This window comes from Neophocaena asiaeorientalis, unplaced genomic scaffold (assembly GCF_003031525.2).
Source record: "Neophocaena asiaeorientalis asiaeorientalis breed wild unplaced genomic scaffold, Neophocaena_asiaeorientalis_V1.1 scaffold134, whole genome shotgun sequence".
Taxonomy (NCBI): domain Eukaryota; kingdom Metazoa; phylum Chordata; class Mammalia; order Artiodactyla; family Phocoenidae; genus Neophocaena; species Neophocaena asiaeorientalis.
In genome coordinates, this window is record NW_020185339.1 from 30,505,169 (window position 1) to 30,527,058 (window position 21,890).

At 41.6% G+C, this 21,890-nt stretch overlaps 1 protein-coding gene across 4 annotated transcripts in view; it reads right to left on the reverse strand.

Moving 5' to 3' along the window:
- Window positions 1-8,308: 8,308 nt before the first annotated feature.
- The window catches only part of PCED1B (PC-esterase domain containing 1B), a 29,337-nt gene continuing 15,755 nt past the window's right edge, over window positions 8,309-21,890 (reverse strand). For 2 of the 4 annotated variants that reach the window (XM_024736670.1, XM_024736667.1), the window contains exons 2-3: window positions 21,180-21,381; window positions 8,309-9,831 (exon numbers count right to left, since the gene is read on the reverse strand). In XM_024736670.1, the coding sequence (XP_024592438.1) occupies window positions 8,459-9,775 (1,317 nt within the window). In that variant the 5' untranslated portion in view covers window positions 9,776-9,831; window positions 21,180-21,381 and the 3' untranslated portion in view covers window positions 8,309-8,458. The other 2 variants (XM_024736671.1, XM_024736669.1) reach the window with 2 other exon arrangements.

Here is a 21,890-nt window from a genome sequence, read left to right on the forward strand (position 1 = left end):
TGGCCGCTCCGCTGCCCTCCACCAGCTGCACGGCTCCATGCCCATTTTCCTCTGTTCTTTGATCCCTTTTCTATCTTAGCCCAAATAAATAACCACATTCTATTTATCCTACTCCAACCATACTTAATGTCTTTCAATATTAAAAACACACTCGGGAACTATACTCAGTATTTTGTAATAACCTCTTAGGGAAAAGAATCTGAAAAAAAGTATGTATATATATATATATATGTAGCTGAATCACTTTGCTGTATACCAGAAACTAACACAACATTGTAAATCAACTATACTTCTATTAAAAATAAATAAGTAAAAAGAAAAATACACCAAACTAGGTTACTCATACCCTGAAGGTGATTATACAGTGGTAGCTAGAACAGTAGGATGAACTTGGAACAAACCTTTAATTTTATCTAACAAATATTTTCATAGTGCTAAGTATGTGCCAGTCGCAGCTGTAAGGCTTTATAAATATTAACTTGGTTGATGTCCATCCATAAACATCCTATGAGGTAGGACGCTACCTATGAGGTAGGGTGCTACCATCCTAATTTTACAAATTAGGACCCTAAGTTCCACTGTATTCTTGTAGCACTGATACTACCCAGTTTTGAAGAGCATTATTTTTTAAATTAAACTGTACAGAATTGACATAGAATTTCAATTAATATTTAATTTTTGTTACATAGAAACATAGAATTTAATAGATTCTAAATTCTAAAACATAGAATTTAAACATAGAATTTAATTTTTGTTACATAGAATTTCAATTAATATTTAATTTTTAAATTTTTATTGAAGTATAGTTGATTTACAATGTTATGTTAGTTTCAGGTGTACAGCAAAGTGATTCAGTTATACATATATATTGATATTAACCCTGAGCAATATAATATATATTAACCCTGAATATATATATATATATATATATATATGTGTATGTGTGTGTATACATATATATATATTTTTTTTAATTTTCATACAAGGGTAAATTTATTAAAGCAAAGAACTGAACATAATTCTAATGGACATTTTTCAAAGGACTCCACCTCCATCATATCTTCTCCTAACTTTTATCTTCATTGAGAAATTGCTCAAGGTTAAGTTTACTTTTTTCTAGTGCTGCTGTTTTGGCTTACCTTGGTAATCTCAACTGCATTTCTGGTCTGGCTCTGGAACTTCACGGTAACTTTCAGAGTCAACTTCGGCCTCAATGCTCTGACATCTCCTGTTCGTTCTAACTGATATATATATATTCTTCTTCAGATTCTTTTCCATGATAGGTTATTACAAGATACTGAATATAGTTCCCTGTGCTATATAGTAGGTCCTTGTTGTTTTTTTCTATTTTATTTATAGTAGTGTGAATCCGTTAATCCCAAACTCCTAATTTACCTACCCACCCTCTTTCCCCTTTGGTAACCATGTTTGTTTCCTATGTCTGAGTCTATTTCTGTTTTGTAAATAAGTTCATTTGTATCATTGTGTTTAGATTCTATCCATTAATATTTTAATATGAGGCATGAAATAAATTTAATTTGGGGGCTCCGCTGCTGCAGGGAGACCTCCTGTAGATAAAGGTTCAGCCTCCTCCACCATTAGAGGTATTCCAGTGGAAAAGTGAGAACATGGTATTAAGGAAATACTTAGTAAAGCATTCTTAAGTTAATTCACCCAGTAGTAATTTCCTTGAATAACCTTATATAATATGATTTCTTATCTAAATTTTATCTCTAGCCATGAAAATTTAATGTATTGCCTAATAAGTATTTTTATTGAGTTAACAAATATGTATTTGTCAATAAACTAATTAGAGACTAGTATATCATTTGCAAATTGACATAGACACATAAATACCCTCACTCTGATGTGTAATCATTTATTTATTAGTCAATTAAGGAAGATATAATACCAAAACGAAGATCACTTGACATGCAAAGGAGTTTTTCCACTTTATTGGCCATTTATTAACTAACCCACTGGGTAGATTTTATAGAGTCTAAGCTAATCCCCAGACTTTGATTCCTTCCCATCTGCAAATACAGGACAATTTGTCCACTGTTTGCAAGTTCATCTCCATCTGGTCTATATCTCTGGTATTGTTCTAGCTCCGAGCTTATTTCCCAGTGTTAATATTGGGGCTCTTTATGCTTTTTATGGGGTTGTTTCAAATATCTGGCTTCTGTCTAGAATCACATTTCAGATGATCAGTGTTATGCCTTTCTCCCTGTGTCTGGGTCTGTGTCAGTAGAGCCCTAGATGATTGATGGGGGGCGGAATGGACAAGGGGGTCTGAGAATAGAGGCCACCTGTATCCATTACCATATCTCATGGTGACCAGGCTTTTCTGTAGGAAGTGTATCTCAGAGTAAACAAACAACTCCCATAGATGAAGAAAATCTCTTCTTTACAAAAGAATGCCAAGCTAAGAAATGTGCAAACAGTGGTAAAATCAGAAAATCACCATTTTTCCACCCCTAATGAAATCTCTGTTTCGAGCAAGAATCATCAATGTGTGTTAAAACCATTAAGTGAAAGACTGATGAGGAACCAGAATATTGACTTGGTACCAATGTACCACCCACAAGACACTTGCTGGTTGCAAGTAGGAAAACATACCTTTGAAGTTTAGGAGTCTGACTGTCACCCTTTACTTGGTGATCAATCTCAGCATAGAATGCTGGGAACCAGCTTATATGCCCTCTCCTGTGGTACAGTTGAAGCTCACTGCCTTGTCTGTGACGTGTTCTACCAAAAACATTTAACTTGCCTCTAAACCCAACCTTTGGATCTATCATTCACTTTACAGGAGACACAGGGGATAAAGTAAAAGTTAAATGACATTATGAAGAAATCATTAGACAAGCTCAGAAAGTGGAACATTCTACAGGACAAATGTTTTCAATGAGTCAATGCCATGAAAAAAAGAAGGGACTGCTTTGGGTTCTCTTCTAGATTAAAAGAAATCCAGAGACATAATAAGCAATGCAATGTGTGATTCTTTAGTGGATCCCAATCTGAATAGGCGTCAAAAACATTTTGGGGACTGAATATCTGTCTTATTTCAGCTGCTGTATCAAGTCCAGTAGTTCGCCCCTGTCTGCAGGTCATGTGTTCCAAGAACCCCAGTGGATACCCAAAATTTTGGATATTACTGAACCCTATAGATACTATGATTTTCCCTACACATACATACCTATGATGGAGTTTAATTTATAAATTAGGCACAGTAAGAGAATATCCAAACTGCCAGCATAGTTACTTTTGTGCTTTGGGTCATTATTAAGTAAAATAAAAGATACTTGAACACAAGCACTGTGACAGAGTAACAGTTGATCTGATAATCCAGACCTCTACTAAGTGACCAATGGGTGGGATCCACTGGATACATGGACGATTCACATCCTGGGTCGGGTGGAGTGGGGGTAGGTGGGTGAGAGACTTCATTACATTACTCAGAGTGGTGCACAATTTAAAATTTATGACTTGTTTATTTCCGGAATTTTCCATGTAATATTTTTGGACCACAATTGACCACAGGTAACTGAAACTATGGAAAGTGAAACTGGATAAGGGAGTCTACTGTACTGTGGACTGAGTGGCTTCTAAACAATAGAAATCTATTTCTTACAGTGCTGGATCCTGGATGTCTGAGATCAGGGTGTCAGCATGGCTGGATTCTGGCGAGGCCCCTCTTTCTCCAACTTCTTGTTGTGTCCTCACAGGGCAAGGAGCAGAGAGAGGAAGCAAGCTCGCTTGTGAAACTTACAAGTGTACTAATCCCACTCATGAGGGATCCATCCTCACGCCCTCATCAAATCCTAATTATCTCCCCAAAGCCTCACCTCCTAATACCCTCATATGGTGGGATAGGGTTTCAACATATGATTTGGGGTGGTGGGGGACACAAACATTCAGTCCATAGGCAGAGGGTGCTGTGTTGGATGACTATCCCTGCTCAGTTTCAGAATATGGTTTATTCTCCACTTCCCATTACCATGCTCCACTGGGATGTGTCTTAGGATGTTCTGTGACCCTGTGCTGGGCATCAAATACCTGGGGTGGGATACCTCCACTCCACGCCATACTCTGCAGGCTGGAGTAGACCCGCCCCAATGCTTGTTGTCAAGGAAGGCTGTCCTGATGCCTCCCCCATCTTAGGGGAAGAAGAGGGCGACTATTCCTTGTACATTTCGTCCCACTTTGATTAACTAGCTAATCTCGGACTTGTCCCAGGTTTATCTGATAAATTTTAGCCCATATTTGGGCACAGATTATTATAATGCTCCATTTAAAAAGGGCTTCATATATAAAGTGTCACCAACAAACCTTTTCTCTTCACTTAGCCCAACTGTTTTATCTGGACTTCTCTAGCATAATATTTCCCCAAACATGCTTTTAAAAGATGCTACATATGAAAGTGGTCTGTGGTTAAATAAATCTTGGAAATACTAGGTTAAATACATTTAATCAAGTTTATTTCATACAGAACTTCTCAGAGCCTCTAATGCGTTAAAAGCCATTGTGAGTTTCCACGTGGGGTGACTGTAGAGTGAACCCTTTTGTAAGCATCCTTGCCCACAGAATGCATGAGGAGTAAAGATTATGGCTTAAAGGGACATGTTTTAGAACATGTTTCTTTAAAGATTAATGGGTAAAGTCTCATGAAGAATTATATCTATAAATTAAGCATGCAGTAATAAAGGCTTTTCTTAAAGTGGTGACAATGGGAATACTGTTTCTAGTTTATAGCAACAAACATACAGTAGCTGAAAACAATGGTAAATCCTTTCTCTGACATGATCTACGTTTTCAGAACAACTTACCTTTGCGGAATTCGTGAACTGAAAGCTCCAGAGATGGAGCTGCTGCTACATACAACTCCAGAATTTAAAATGAAAATTGTCCCTGGCTGTAATGCAATGCAGATGCGGGGGAGGGGTTGGGAGTAGGAAGCTGGAGGGAGGCGCATGGGAACGAACAAGAGCTCTGTGGCTGACCAGGGATGGGGCTGATCCTGATCCTGTGGGAGGATGTAAGTTTCCATTTGTTTTCAAATGTTGGGCCTTGCTTTGCTTGTACTAAGGAAAAAAAAAAAAAGTTACAGCTTTAAAGTTTTGGCTTTTGGTATAACATAGTGTATCTTATTATAGAATCTTGTGAGAAACATGCTGCACAGATGTTAATTTAATCGTTAATTTTCCTCTTTTTTTTTTTTCCCCAGAAAACTGCAGACAAGAGTCAAATATAAAAAAGCTGTCATTTCTTGAGGCTGGAAAGAATAGGCCAAATGAACCCTGAATTCTAAGTCTTAACAATAGAGCAATAATTTCTCTCATAAAGGTTGAATAATTTGGGCTCTTTTTACCAGACAATAGCTTGATTGCATTGCTAGGTTTCTTGACTTAAGGAACAAGAAGACAATAGCAAAAAAAATGGGCACAGAAGAAAGCTCTAGGCTGGAAGATAAGGTCAGGATATGTAGGAAATTAACAGGAAGGCCATTGAAGGTGCTCTCAGGCTCTAACTCCCAGTGGGGGTGGGGAGGTCCAGGGGGCGTTAGCTTCCCAGAATGACTGAGGTAAAGTTATAGGAGAGTTCTGTAGACAGTTTGGAAAGAAAAGTAAAAATATACAGCTCAGTTCTGATATAGATTGCATTCTTACTTAAGGATAGAATGTGAAGTAATTGTATTCTTGAACATTTAACTAAAGTAAACATGCTTGAACACCTTCTCTGCCAGGCACCATGCTAATAGGCATTGGGAATTCAACAGCAAGCAAGACTCCTGGAGAAGCTAACAAACAAGCAGCCGTTGATGCCACTGAGTGGGGAGCAACACAAAGGAGATAAAGAGTGTGTTTCTTAGATGGTCATGGAAGGCCACTTAGGAGATGACTTGGAAGGTGTGGGGGTAAGGATGAAGAGTTAGATAGCCAAAGAACTAGGGAGTAGAGGATGTTGAACGTTCCAGGCAAAGGGAATAGCAAGTGCATAGACCCAAGTTATACAACAGTTTGACATCTTGTAAAAATAGAAAGAAGTCCTGTGGGGTTGAAAATGTAAAGAACAACGAAGAGAGTTCCGAAAGATAACACTGCAGGGACAAGCAGAATCCTGATCATGTAGGACAGCATAAGACATGGTAAGGATTTTACTCTGGGCTAATGGATTGGGACTTTTGAGCTCCAGAACTGTAAGAGAATAAATATGTGTTGTTTTAAGCCACCGTGTTTGTAGTATTTGTTACAGCAGCCATAGGAAATTAATACACGTAGGAAGAAGATTATCTGAGTTTACCCGTACTCCTAAACAGCTAAGAGAAACAGGACTGTTAAGTGATCGGTGCCACTTAATCCACAACATAGTGGATTCATCATCGAGTCAGTGTCTGGTGCTCAGTACTGTTTGTCTAAGAACTCATTCTCCTTGGTTCTTTAGGCATGATCAGATTAAGGAGGATGAATACATACTAACTTAACTCACAAGAGAGAGATATAAACCACAACACATCAATTAATTGGCTTATTCATAGAAGTAGAAATACTAAGTGGGTCAACTTACTTAGATCAGCAGCTAAATGTTGCTTGACCTTGCTTGGGAATTGTAAAGCCAGAATGACGGCAGTGGGCTCATCTCGGTGCCTGATGTTACCAAATCTCACAGCCTACTGCACTCACCTCCATGGGATGAGAACATTTACACTGGTCAGACGGGTCCCTCTCCTGATTATGTTGGGACATTCTGGCAAATTTTGACTTGTAGGCACTACCTTTCTAGAGTCCTCAAAGATCGTCAGGACCCTATTTTGGTAAGATTCCCTCGAATGGACCACAAAGATTAAATGTCAGTTTACCTCATCTCATGTAGTCTCACCAGGAACACATACTCCACCTCATCATTCACTCACCGATTCATTCAAGAAATATTATTCAGTACTTACTAAGTTCCAGACATTGTGCTAGGGTTTCAGACCCAAAGATAAGTAAGATAAAGGCCCTATTTTCTTACGGTGTTTTAGTGGATTAAAAGTTTCCGCGTATTTCTTCTGTAAATAGCTGATCTCATCCATGTCTTGTGATTTCATGGATTCCATTTTTGCGGAATAACATTTCCTTACCCTCGTTGCCAAAGTTAGGGATGGTCCAATTGAGGACCTGTAAAACAGTCAAATCAATTCAATGAAAAACCCTGTTATCTGGACAATTTTAGTCATGCCTTATTTTGACTGTTTTATCTAGGCATTAACATTTCACTAGTCTAGTGTGACAAAGGGCCTAACATTTAATCTCAATGATGTTAACATTCTCACAAAACAGAAGAGATGGTGGTGTCCACCTGTCCAATTTACAAGGAAGGGATTTGTGCGCTGGGTGGTCCCTTCCAACTCCTAGTTTTACTCTATGATGATTCATATTGTCATTGAGTGCAACAGAATTTTCTCAAGCCCCAAACTCAAGACTATTAAAGAAATCATAAGGTCATAAGCGTGCCATTCACTCTAGTTTACATAACCAATAAACCTCTGGTTATGGAGCTATAAGGGTTTTTCATCATCACTTCCATAGAAAGACCATGCTTGGTAAACTTCCCTTCTTGGTTTGTTGCAGTATAAATGAAGTTTGAAAGTTAATATAAACTGATACTAGTATAAACTGTGAAAGACTAGTGGAGGAGTGATTTTTCTGTGTGACCTAGAACAAGTCACTCACCTCTTGACTTCAGAATCCATAGAAAGACCATGCTTGGTAAACTTCTCTTCTTGGTTTGTTGCAGTATAAATGAAGTTTGAAAGTTAATATAAACTGATACTAGTATAAACTGTGAAAGACTAGTGGAGGAGTGATTTTTCTGTGTGACCTAGAACAAGTCACTCACCTCTTGACTTCAGATTCCCTGTTTGTAAATGTTAGTTAAATTTTATGTTTTTAGTTTTCTCAGTTCTAAAATTCCATGATTCTTCGAGAATCTCTGGAAAATATCACCACAAAAAGTTCAAGTTCTTTTATTTATTTGTAAGGAATCAGATCCATTTTATGGAAACCCTTTAGAGAAATTCCATTTTGAGTAGTTTATCAAGAGGCCGTAACTCTACAGCAGATACTGTCCCTGCTCTTATGAAGCTAAGTGTTCAATGGAAGGGAGAGGCACCATTAAATACAGACTCACAAAACCCACAACGACTTTTATGAAACAACTTGTTAATTTCAATTTTATATTTACAAAAAGACAAAGAGAATAGGCAGTGGGGAGGCAGGAATGATGCCTGGTTCCCCCTCGCAGAGTGCAGAGAGCAGTGAGAGGCGACAGCCAGCAAGAATAGGTCAGACTGCCCTTCCCTGCCATTATTGATAACAGCAATGGACCAAAGGCTTCAGTTAACAAGGTCAGTCTGTCTGGGGAGAGTCGGGCGATCTGTCCAGTCCATGTGCACGAGGAGGAAGGCACCCAAGTCAGTCTATTGAGGCCTTGGCTCTCTATAGGCTGGGGCCCTTCTCTTGGAATTTCTGGGCCGCCCTCTCCAGGGCAAGTAGGGGCCACGGGGACAATACCGGGGAAAACCCCTATGGACCACAGGGGCCCGCTGCTGATAACAGGGTTGGGGGAAGGGGAGCCTAGGTGGCTGGGGGCTAAACATAAAGTCACCATCGAAGGCAAATTCTGTCTGGGTAGATGGGAGAAAATCTGAATGGAAATGGTTCAAGGAGAACTGATCCGATTGGAAAGGATGGTCTGAAGAAAAATCGGCATCTTGGGGACAGACAAGGAACGGGGGTGTCACCTGCTGAAGGGGGATGGGACGGGGTTTTGGGGGCAGGAGTGGGAACTGGTGTGGGTGGGGAGATGGCGCGGGGAGCAGGGGGCAGCACCCAGGCAGAGGCAAGGGTCGGTGAGGAGGGAAGGCCGGTTGATCTCTGCAGGCCGGGAGCTGCCTCTCAAGTCTCCTGCCAGGTCCTCCCCTCGCGGGGCCATCCTTGATGCACTTGCCCACTGGATCACGCTGGGGCAGCTCCACCCCCCAGGCGTCGGCCACGTGGGCCAGCAGAAGCTGGGAGAGATGCCGGTGCGCTCGCTCGTTCCAGTGCACCCCGTCGGGCTGCAGGTACTTCCCTGTGTGGCGGCGGAAGTGGAAGTGCAAGTCCAGCACATCGAAGCCGTGCTTTTGGGCCTCGGCAGAGCTGTAGAAGTTGGCCTCAATCACGTTGGTTTTCAGTGTGGAGGCCGCGGGTCGGAGCTCGGGCGGGAGGAAGCCGCTATTGATGTTGTTGCCCACGGGCATGGCCGTGTTCCAAACCAGGAGGCACGACTCGGGCAGCACCTGGCGCAGGCGCCCAAACAGGCTCTCCAGGTTCTGCAGGTAGTTCGGCCAGGAGTCCTCCCCGTACCTGGTGAGGTCCCAGAGGCAGGAGTTCATGATGACCAGGTCCGGGTCGTGCTCACCCGAATGCAGCTCCTCCAGGATGGCTTCCAGGTAGTCGGAGTACACGCGCGTCAGGAAGTAGAAGCGCACCAGGTGCTGGCCGGAGCAGAACTGGCGCACCTCGCGGTAGTGGGTGCCGTTATGCATGCGGCCCTGCTTGCCCCCCTGCACCAGCTCGTCCTGCTCGAAGCTGTACTCTCCCTTGGCCTTGAGCTGGCTGAGTGTGAGCAGGCTGTCCTTCTGCAGCAGGAGCACCAGGTCCTTGTACACGGCCCTCTGGACCGAGTCCCCCAGGATGACCACGAACTTGTTGTGAAGTAGCTGCCGTACTTCGGAGGCGAGCAGGTGGACCATGACGCCCGGGACGCGCCGCCTAGCTCCTTCCTTTCACTCGGTGGCTCTGCGGATGGCTAGGACAGAAGGAGAGAGCATATGGGAAGGGTCCACCTCGGGCAGGACGGTTTGGGAGGGCCCGGGGACGGGGATGGAACTTTAACCTGGGGCACCTGCAGGGGCGGGGCTCCGCTACCGTCAGCCCGGAAGGAAGGGAGCCTGGAGCCAGAAGCCCTGGTTGGCCTGCACGCAGTTTCTGCCTGAGACGTAACTCTGAACACCCAGGAAACCCAGGTTCTACCTGGCGGGGGTGGGGTGGGGTGGGGGCCCTGCCCTCCCGGTCTGGAGGTACAACCACCACAAGATACCCCACCACCGGCCTGGAGGCCGCCCAGAAGTCTGACAACTGGAGAATGGTTAGGCAAATTTTGCAGCTGTTAAATACTGAGGATTATATCAAGCAAGAACATGGAGAGTGTGATATATACTGTTAAGTTGAGGAAGTTACCATATGTGTGCCCCATTTCCCTGAAATGGTATAAAATAGATAGGCATAGATCACACTGAAAGAAAATAGGCAAAAACCAGTTTTTAATAGGACAGTAGGATTATGGGTGACTTGCCTCCCCCTCCCCTTTTTGTAAATATACTTTATATAGTCTTAAATCAATTTTAATAACTTAAAAGGAATTTAATGAAATGCAACAGGCCGCAGAAAGGAAGAGCACATATGCCAGGTATTATTAAAAAGATTTCTTTTACAAGCGAGCAACTGTTTCTTATTAATGGGACTTGTAAGAAATAAATAAAATTGGAAATAATTCACGTGTGTTTCAGCTGTAATATTCTTAGTGTTTCATTTGAAGATCAGAATATGCCACCCCCAAAGATGCTTTGGCATAAGAAATATTTTAGCTAAAGGCCACTGAGAATCAATAGGTACAGGAAGAGTTCTCTGCCCTCCCACTATGAACCTAAAAGCAGGGCATAAATTTCCTTTTGAGGAAGGTGCCCCTTCCCCCAGCAAGGAGAGAAGAGCCAAGGAAGAAGACAGTGAATTGTCAACCCCGAGATGAATCTGCATAAACAAACCTTACTAAAAGAGCCCTTATTTTCCATTAGTACCCCCATAAATCCCTTCCCCACAATTTATCATCCCTTGAAACTCATACCCTTTGTTCTTTGTTAAAATGGTATATAAGCCCGGGCTTCCCTGGTGGTGCAGTGGTTGAGAGTCTGCCTGCCGATGCAGGGGACACGGGTTCGTGCCCCGGTCGGGGAAGATCCCACATGCCGCGGAGCGGCTGGACCCGTGAGCCACGGCCGCTGAGCCTAAGCGTTCGCAGCCTCTGCTCCGCAACGGGAGAGATCCCAGCAGTGAGAGGCCCGCGTAACAAAAAAAAACCCCAAATAGTATATAAGCCCAAGTTTCACCGCTTCTTTGAGTTTCATTCCTTTTCTGTGAACTTTTATGCACATAAATATTAACAAAAATTGTGTGCCTTGTCTCCTGTTAATCTATCTTTTGTTAGTTTTATTCACAGGGCCCCAGACACTGAACCTAAAAGTGTAGAGGAAAAGCTTTTCCTTCCCCAGTTACACTGAATAAAACGTCAGAAGTTGTGAAACTTGTCTTCAGAACTTCAGATCGAGTTTATTTCAAGCTGCCATTTACAGCCATATCCACTAATGAATAAAAGGTGGAAACACACTAAAATACTACTGGCAGATCTCACATGGGGAGGAACATGGCATCCACTTCACACACTTACACAGAGCTGTTAAAATCTGCTGTGGCTTGATATTCGTAGGCTTTCATGCATTAGTAAACATTTTAATAGGTGTGGTGGATAGCTATTATTAAATTACACATCTGGTTTTTTAAAGCTATACTATTTGTGGTTTTAAATGGGTATGAGTACAAAAATAAAAACATGAAGATGGATGGAGTACAAAAGTGCTCCACTAAGAGAACAGTTTAAAATATTGGCTTATATGAATCTTCATTTAAATGTTTTTGCTATCAGATAAAAAGCTTAAAACTAGGATTTTGCTCATTGTGGTACAACAAAATAAAACATAATTAAGCAAACTCCAGATCCCCTTGGGGCTCAGGCATGTTCACTAGTTTATATTCATTTATTCATCCAACTTACACTAAGCACTGACTAAATGCTCCACATGGAGCATATAAAAATGAATAAAACCTGGTCTCGCCCTTCAGGAGCAGATCAGATATATTCATTGATAACTGTAATAAAAAGTTGAAAGTGCTAAGTGCCATGAAAATGAATGAGCAGGTGCGGTGGACTTTCAGGGTTCTTTGTGAACAGGATTACTCTACCCTAGACCCAAGTCTCCAAAGTGCAAAGTGAAGGGGAAAACCTTTCCCAGTGTTTTCAGGGCTCCTGTGCCACCCCAGCTATATGTGCCCTCTCTGGGCTGGACTCTTGTCATATTCTGTTCTAGTCCCCTAGAGCAGCGGTCCCCAACCTTTTTTGGCACCAGGGACTGGTTTCATGGACAACAATTTTTCCATGGATGGGGCGGGGGTGGGGATATGGCACAGGTGGTAATGGGAGCGGTGGGAAGCGACGGGGGGAGCAGCAGATGAAGCTTCGTTCACTCACCTGTCACTCACCTCCTGCTGTGTGGTCCGGTTCCTAACAGGCCTCGGACCTGTACCAGTCCACAGCCTGGGGGTTGTGGACCCCTGCCCTAGAGTAGAGGACATCATCCCCTTCCACTGGAGTTCCCTCCCCTAGGCTGGCAGATGTGATAACCCAGCGCTCTCTCCTTCAGTGGTACTGTGTTTACATGGCCAATGCATTCCTTCTCTGAGTATGAAGTCCCTAGATCTGAACTCACAACGTGAGTCAAATCCGCTGTGGAAAACGGAGGCTCTTAAATATACTGGTGAAGAGCATTGCTTTTAGAGCCACACTCTCTGGGTTTGAATCTCAGCTCTTCTTTTTGCTAGCTCTTTATCCCTGGGCAACTTATTTAGCCTTTCTCTGCCTTAATTTTCCTCATCTGTAAAATGGGACTTTTAGCACCCACTTCAGAGATCTGATCTGAAGATTAAATATAAAGTGGTTAGAACAATGCCCTGACAAATAGCGTGAATGACTATTTCTAATAGTCATAATTATAATTATATATAATATATATAATATATAATATAATATTATATATTATATAATATTATATTATATAACATAATATTGTTATATTATATATTATATATATATAATTATAAATATTATAATCAATAATAATTCATTGAGCAAGTTTCAGAACGCCCGGTTAATCATCTGTAAAAGGGGGTTACAATATTTGTGCCGTTTGTCTAGCAGGGTTCTGTGAAGACAAAATGAGAAGAAGCAACTGAAAGATTTTGAATAAAGCAAAATTAACATTTATTGGACAGCTAGCAGATGCCAAGTGCTTTGTAAATGTTATCTGATTTGTGAGAAGGTTCTTATTCTTTCCATGTTATAGGGAAGGATCTTCATGTGATGGAGCTAAGATTTAAAACTACTGATGGCAAAGCCTGTCCCTGTAGGAGACACCCCTTAGAGCAGAACCCCTGCAGGTGAGTCTGAATCCAAAAGCTTGGCTCATGTCAGGGAAATATTTGGGGGCAAGATGGGAGAAGAGTGTTTCAGTGTGCCTTTAAGCACAGGCAGGTAATCCTTTACTCTGCCTGCTAGGGAGAGGGGTCCATGCGTACTTAGGGGGTTGGGGGGTCAAGTGAGGATATAGATATATCTCATCCCATACCTTGATCTCAAGCAAGAGACATGCAAAAATTAAAAGACCTGGATTTTAGAATAACCAAAACAAACTTCTACAGATTTCAGAGTCTCACAGTGTTTGAGAAATTCTGGCTGCCCTATATCCTGACCAGTGAACCTAATCCACCCAGATGGTGTTCCAAGGGCTTGGAGCCAAAACTGGGCAAAAATGCCCGCCTAAGAATTTCTTACTGTTCTTCTGCAATGCAACACGCAGATTGGACTGTAGGCAAGAAGGGAGGGGGAAATGACTGGAAAGAAGCATTCCAGTTAGAAGCTGAAACTGAAAGGAAATTCATGAAATTCTTGATAAACTTCCTGTCACAACAGAATTAACAAATCAGACATCCTCAGGACTCTAACTGTGGGAAAAAAAATCATTTAAAAACTAAGATGCCAAGCATTAAAAACAAAACCTAATAAAAACAAAGTGATTTTTTTCAGAAGTGTGAGTGAAGAATGATTTGGAGAGCTGAATCTTCTCTGGTCTGGAAAAAAAAAAAAAAGTTGGTAAGTTCCATTTTCAAAGCTTTTATTTATAAAAATGAAACAAAAAAGGGATTTGAAAACAGTCAGATCAGTGATCTTTTTGGCTTAAGAGTTTTTCTTTGCTTCAAATTTGCAAAACTTATTAGTTTTGGTAGCTATTTTATAGATCAACTGACGCATTCATTCATTCATTAAGGAATTCATTGAGAACTAGATATTGTGCTAGGTGCAAGGAGTAGGTATAAAAAGGCAGTCTCTTCTCTCAAGAGGAGGGGTAAGAAAATGGACACAGACAAATATCAAAGGAGCTAACAGCTAGAACTGATGTATGTAAATGAAATATCAAAGCCAGTAGGAAGAGTCAAAGGGGAGGGAGGAGATAGGCGGATGATCCAAGGCAATCTGTGATTCCAGCCTCAAATTAAAATCGATTTTTAAAAGAGTTTTACGATGATTCCTTAAATCATAATTATAAGTAGTTCCATGTTTTTCTGTTTTCAAAGTAAAATTTGGGCTTTGGCTAAAGCTCTGACAGAAATATACATTAATAATGGCTACTACTATAATAAATTACGCATCTTGCTTAGATTTCCATTTGGGGATAATTGCTTTTTTAATAGCTTCATAAACCGTCACTTGTAAATCACTGACTATTGCTTTATAACTATTGCAAACCAAACACATAGCATTGTTCTTCATTAATCAATGTGTTGTAGGAATTAGGTTAGTCTTTTTCTTTTCCTAATATCTTTAGTTAAAGGAAGAGTGGCAAAGATATAGAGGCCAGTTACTGTGGAGACCCTGCAAAGAAGTCTTAAATCACAGAGGTAATCACTAACAATTAGGACGTTGTTTTGATTAGTTGTAGGAAGTACTTCTAACTGGTTTAGAAGTTTCTTGCATATGACTAACCGTCTTCATGCAACCACTGTGTTAGGAATATAAATACTTTATTTCCTTCTAACTGCATTTTTGGTGATCAGATCTATGTTTGAACTATCCAAGATCCCCGTAAACGTTAATGGAATAGATGTTACAAATAAGAAAATGCTTTTTCGTGAACTCGCCTATACAGCTTACCAGTTCTCGGTATTTGTTTAGTATTCTATGTGGAATTTAAACTGGTCAAAAATTAAATTGCGTATCATGTAAAGTTTCCAAAGAAAAGAGAAAAGCAAAAGATTCAAACTTCTCTTTAGGAAAGCAAACTTCTCTTTTCTGCAGGTGGGGATTCTCAAGAGATTGACCTTTCGATTTGGGGCAAGTCAGTTAACATTCTACGCCTCTGTAAACACAAAAATGGGAAAATAATGCAGGCCTATTATTTTAAAAAGTGGTTTTAGGAGACATTTTTAAAGATGCATGAAAGTACTGTGAGATACCGTGATACATAAAGCAATAGAAAGAAGATTTCCAAATATTAGCCATTGGAAAGACCGATTTTAATCCCACACCCCTCACCTCTAATATAGGCCTCAGCTCTGCAGCCCATTAATTCAGTAAAAATTTAGAAAACACTGTGTATACCTGGGGCTGTGACAGGTGTCATTCTGCAAGTTTGGCTCCCATCCCGCAACAACTCTCATGGTTTCTCTACCCCATCCCAACACATAGGTCATATGGCCTATATATCTCACTTGGTTATTCAGTTAGTTCTTATAGACCACAGCTAAAATCTCAGAAACATGTGGCATAAGTAGAAAATTGAATTTAGATTAATGATCTTCGAACATTTAGATTAATGTAACCACAAGTTTTCCTTGTGGAGGCAGGAATCACTGTGGACATAATTCCGTTTGTATCCGTACCATCCTCACCAGGCCACAGTCTTAATTTGTGATTCTTTTGTAACAAAGTATCAACAGAAGAGTTTCACACATTTGAAGAATTTGAAAATTAGCAAGTTTAAAAATCCTTAAGGCAGCATATTTTCCCCATAGTAATAGTCCAATATAAAAATTTCTTATGGATTATACAAAGAAACGCGGGGGACATCCTTTATGAATGAAGTGCGGGTTCATAATACCTGATATGCAGGTAACTCCTATAAAAACAAAGATAAACTATGGAGCCTTTATCCAAAGAGCCCCATTAAAAAAAACCAACCAAACAAACAAAAACCTTGTGTTTTACAAAAGGACCTCCTAAAGTAAAAAACTCAAAGCAATTCATATAAACAAAATATGATTTCAATCATGTACAGCCTATGACGAACTTCCACATTCTGGTCTCGAACCATTATTTAAACTACACTTGTGGGAATTCCCTGGCGGTCCAGTGGTTAGGACTCCAAGCCCTCACTGCCAAGGGCAGGGTTCGATCCCTGCTCGGGGAACTACAAAATCCCAAAAGCCACGTGGTGAGGCCAAACACAACAAAAAAACCCTACATTTGCTAACTCCCTACCTGTTACTCCTCTAACAGGAATGAAAGATACTGGAAGGCAGTGACCTGGCTTTCACTTCGAGGAGACGACATAGTCAGATGTGGAGTCTGGCCTTGAACAGCCGTGCGCTCTTGCCTGCCCACTGCCCTGAGCCACGGTTTTTTTCCGGTGTCAAACAGGGGTAATATCCCCCATGTCACTCAATAATAGTGAAGATGAAAAGAGATCAAGGTCAGCGTCCATCAGAGGTCTAGGCCAGTGCCGACGTGCATTAGGCACCTTTAAAAGCTCGCTCTGGTTGCCTCCCTCAAACTTCAAACCCACAGCTCCCCGTTCCTCCCTCCCAAAGGGGCAGAGCTGTACCTCCTCAGGTGTAAAGGTGATCCCTCAGCTCAGGTGGCTGGTCCTCCTACATCCTCAGGCACTTTGCTCCAGGAGGTCCCCCGGAGAGGGGAGAATTATGCTTTCTATGTTTCCTTCAATCTCCTGGGGCTGACTCCTTTCTTTAAACCTTAAACACATTCTAGTTTCTTGCTTTAAAAAAGAAAGGAAACGTCTTTGACTCCACCTCCAAGACAGTCCTATCTTTTGCTTCCCCTTCAAGGCCACTTTTTGCAAAGTTGTTTGAACTGGCTGTGTCTGGGTCCTCACCTCCCACTCACTCCTCCTTTTACTCGATTTTGGCTTCCAACTCCACCAAAGCGAAACGTTTGTCAGGAAATCCCCAGCGATTTCCTTGTTGCTCCTTTCAGCGACTACTTCTCGGTCGTTATCACATCTGTAGCATTCCTAGCTCCTTGGGGCTGGGGCACCGATGGTGACTCCCTTCCACGACTCTGCCGGAGACTCTGACACCCTGGTCTCCTGTCTCACCTCCCCCGGTATCCTGTGTGAGTTTCTCTTCCTCTGGCCATCCCCAAACGTCGGTCTTTCTCAAGGCCCACTCATTGGCTTCTTTCTTCTTTTCTTCAACATTCTTTCCTTTGGTAGATTCATCCACGCTCTTGGCGTCCATCCGTAAGGTGAACAAACACTCCTAATTGCCCCAGCTTTTCTGGTTTACGTCTGCTTTCCCAGCATAATCGTTAATAGCGACCCTCCCCCTAAATGTCCCATTTGGGAAGGAAACAAATGATACAGTCCCCATATCAATTACTATTTGTATGCAGATGACTCCGAATTGAGGCCATAAAGCACAGAGACTGAGGGGGTGGGCCCTCGAGTCAGCCCTCTGGGTTTATATCCTGCTCCACCACTTACTAGCCTCTGAGACCCTGGGTAGAGTAACACTTCAGAATTTTTACCTATAAAACAGGAATACTACTATAGATTTCTTAAGAAGTGAGGGTTAAATGAACACATGTAAAGTCCTTAACATGAGGTCTACCATATTTTTAAGTGCTCAGTAAATTTAGCTAGCCCAAACTTGTCTCCCGAGTGCCTGACATATTCTGGTGAGTAGAATAAGGTGAGTTCAGGTGAGTTCCAAGTGGGGGTGTGGGGGGGCAAGGAGTGACTTAGTCTGCGTGGGCTTCTTATCACTTCTACATTCTCTAGATGCCATTATCCTCCCATTAAACTGTGGCTGAATTCCTAACATAATTCTCTTGTGACCTTTGAACAATCTTCCTAAAGGTAAATATCGATCATCCGTGGGAACGATGGCATATTTTGCTGTGCGTTTTCAGAGGACTGCTCTATAATTTACGCTTGCGACACTGGCTGGGGATAACTAGGTGGAAACAAACTCTGCTTCTAAAACGCTTGGGTCAAGTCATTTTTATTTTTCAGGACTGTGGCCATTGTCACTGTTCGTAAAACATCAAAATCCTTCAGTGACAGCCTGGATATAGACCGGTTCAACTATTTCTTGGCAATAAAAAAATAAGATGTAATTTTTGAAAATACACTTTAGGGAGGAGAACGTTGCAATATATTTTAGGAGGCTGAGCACAGTAATCAATTTCACCTCTGTTTTAGATTTTACGGTTAAATTGTCTACTTCCCATACATTTCTCTTGATCCTTAAGGAAGTGTGTCTTATTTTGATGGAATACTCTCTAAAATGGGAGAGTTTTTATTGTATACGTGTTTTCTCATATTTCTCAATTTCATATCTTCACTTTCATCTGATACGCTAGCATAACTACAACGTTTTGCATTTATAAACTTTGTTTTTTAACCTAGGGTATGATCATTCCTTCTGTGCATCTCTCCAAAGCCTGTGGATGAATTACAGAGCTTGCGTATACCCAGAGGGCTTTTTCTTACCTCTTCATGTTTGCTCCGTGACTCAGCATTGAGCGTTCCCTAACCCCTTCTCCTTTTGAAATTCTGTTCCTTCTTTAAGACCCAGTTTAGAGTACAATTCTGTCTGAGAGCCTTTCCTAGTTTCCCAGACAGAAAAATCTCCCCTTCCTCTGACAGATGCCTCTATTTAGCACTTGGTTCTGTTTCGTTCTATAATTACCTGTCCATGTGTATTTCTACCCCAGTACATCCCAGTCCTGGGGGGCAGAAATAGGTCTCACCCATCTTTGTACCCCTCATGGACCAATGGTTATTATCCATCGAGCATTTACCCTGTGCAAGGCCTATTCTATTCTCATGACCTAGTGAAGTAGAAACTATTATTATCTCCATTTTATGGGTAAGTAAAGTGAGGCTTGGAGAAGTTATGTCAATCATCCAAGGTTGTACAGCTAGTAGGAAGAGGCAGCACCTGTCCCTTATGGACAGTGAATCTACTGATGGATTAGATTAGCTTAAGATTTTGTTTTGCTTCTTTAGGAGGACATATGGCTCCAGAGCCCAGGCTTTTAACCTCAGCTATACAGATTTATTGAAATCAAGAGGAAAATATAATCTTACCTAGGAAAAAAATTTGCATGTAATTTTCCTTTTTATTCTTTGTCGTAAAACAAAACAAAGCAATGCCATGTGCACAGCTTTCAATTTTTCCATGTGAAAACAAGGCAGTTATGAAATCAACCTAGTTGTTTCCGTCACCGATAGTCAGCTCTTCTTCTGAGTGGCTCAGTGGGAAAGTCAGTGCTGCCCTAAAGCTACGTTAATGTTTCAAACTTTTCTACTCTTACGTTGCCTACCCTAGATTCTAACTACTCTAGGTTCAATGGCTGAGTAAAAGTTTCCATGACTGAAAAGAGTGTGGGTGGTGGTGCTAACAATGACTAAACTGCTTTCAACTGATTAACAGGTTGGATCCAGAAAGTTCTGTCTTCAGGAATGGCCACAAAAGCCCATTGGGTCAGCAGGCTGAGGGTTTCTGCCACTGCCAGTACTGACCTTATCTCTCTGTGTTCAACCTTGAAATGGAAGAGATGGTCCCTATGTTTCTCTAGGGAGATTGCCCAGGAGAGCTTTTAAAATGAGTATTATTTTATTATTGCTGTGGGTATTATTATTAATATTACATAGTATTGAGATACTAGGTGCAATAGTGTTTCAATGGCGAACAAAGCTCTTGAATGGAAAAATAGGATTCTCAGAGCCAGTCTCTGTCTGCCCTGCTGCCTAGCACCTCTCTTCGGTAGAGGGATCTGGAAGCCCTGGGTTCTCACTGCTTTCCGTGTACATTTCCCCAGTTTCTTTTTTTTTTTTAATTTTTATGTTTTTCTGGGCCATGAAAAGGTTTTGTTCTTACTTTCGGAAAGCATTTTTTTTTATTTTGTTTTTTACCGGGGTATCGTTGTTTTACAACGTTGTGTAACTTTCTACTGCATAGCGAAGTGGAGTTCCCTGTGCTATACAGCAGGTTCTTATTAGTTATCTATTTTATACGTATTAGTGTATGTATGTCAAAGATTTCCCCAGTTTCAAGCCCAAGGCTGGGAACAGGAGGAGGGATGAAGTGCAGGAGGGGAGGGGGCTGAGGAAATGAGAATCTAGGCTGGAGAACTGAAGGCACCGGCTCACTTTCTGACGCCAGGCCTTTCCCAAGTCGTGCTTTCCTCCCTTGAGACCTGAGTTGGGACCGAAGAGTTTCTTCCTGCCACATGTTCAGGAGAGCTCTCAGCTTCTCCCTTATCCCTCAGTAACAAAACTAAGCTAACAGCACTGCCTACCTCAGGGTTAATTGTGGAAATGAAAGGAAATGCTCTGTAAACTCCACGATGTTAACTGTTGTTAGAGTCAGCTCAGCAATTTGGGGGATGGGATTTAGCAGTTAAGGGAGCTTTCCAATGAAATCTAGTCTTTAGCTTATTATTTACTAAGTTAACTTGTTACTTAGTCACGTTATTTAGTACCCACTCCGACAGTATGTTCAGTATTTATTCCTCTTAAGACCCGTATGAAATTGGTACTTCATTCTCTCCAGTTTACACCTTCAAAAATTAAAAGATTGAGTCATTGCCCAAGGTCATCCATTTTATAAAAGGTGGATCTGGGAGTCATAACTGATGCCAAGCTGTTGTGGTCAACCACAACATACAAGATTACACAGACAATAGACGTGTCACCTCCTTTCTCCAGTTCACAGCTGGCTGTCTCCTTGCTACTCCTTTTAGAGATTTAGTAGCTTATCAGTCACAAATCCTTATTACAAAATAATATTACAATAATAATGGTTGTCTCTCTAGGGCTCTTCAGTTAAGTGGGGGTACGATGGACTGGGCTAGGATGGTGATTTCTTCCTATACAAAGTGCCCAAGAAATGAGGATCCCGAAAAAGGCTGGTCAGAAATGCAAAATTAATGCTTAAAATAAAATGGAAAAACTGGAAAGTACTTACTCATTAAAGTAACTGGTGATTAAAAAATGTGCCTCTCAGTTGATGCTAGTTCTTTTCCTAGACAGACTCCTTTCTCAGCTGGAGGTTGACGTGTCAGGTTGGAGAGCCCAGAGCCTGGGCTGCAAGGCAGGTAAGTTCACCTCTGGGTGCTGCTCCGTTTGTGAGCCAGCGTCTGGGGAGAAGAGGCCATTTCTGGAGGCATCTGGGGCAAATGACACGAGTCAGCATTTACTTTCTCGCATTACGAAGTGGAAGAGTAATGACCGAAGCTTTAAGAACTGGGCAAATACAAAAACACAAAGTGGTAAGTAAATCAAAATACGGCATCTTCCTGGAATTCGGCTCTGAGCTGGTCTTCATTTCACATCTCTCAGTAATTTGGGTGTAATGCGTACTGACTCTTGCCTGGTTTCGTTCTAACAATTCAGACCCTGGGCTCTTGTTACCCTTACTTGTGTGGTTTGTTCACAGCTGGGAAAGCTATTAGAGGGGGGGAAGGAAGGAGAGACAGCGAGGGGCCGGGAGGAAGAAGTGAGGAGAGAGACACAGGAAAGGATGAGAGGAAGATTGCTCCCTTTTCTAATTAATCTTTTAAAGTCATAATCTTGCACTTTTGTGTGGGGCATTACAGTTTACAAACCACTTTCAGATCGCTTCCCTTGCTCCTCCCACACACTGAGCGCAAGAATAGACCATTACACAGCTGCAGAA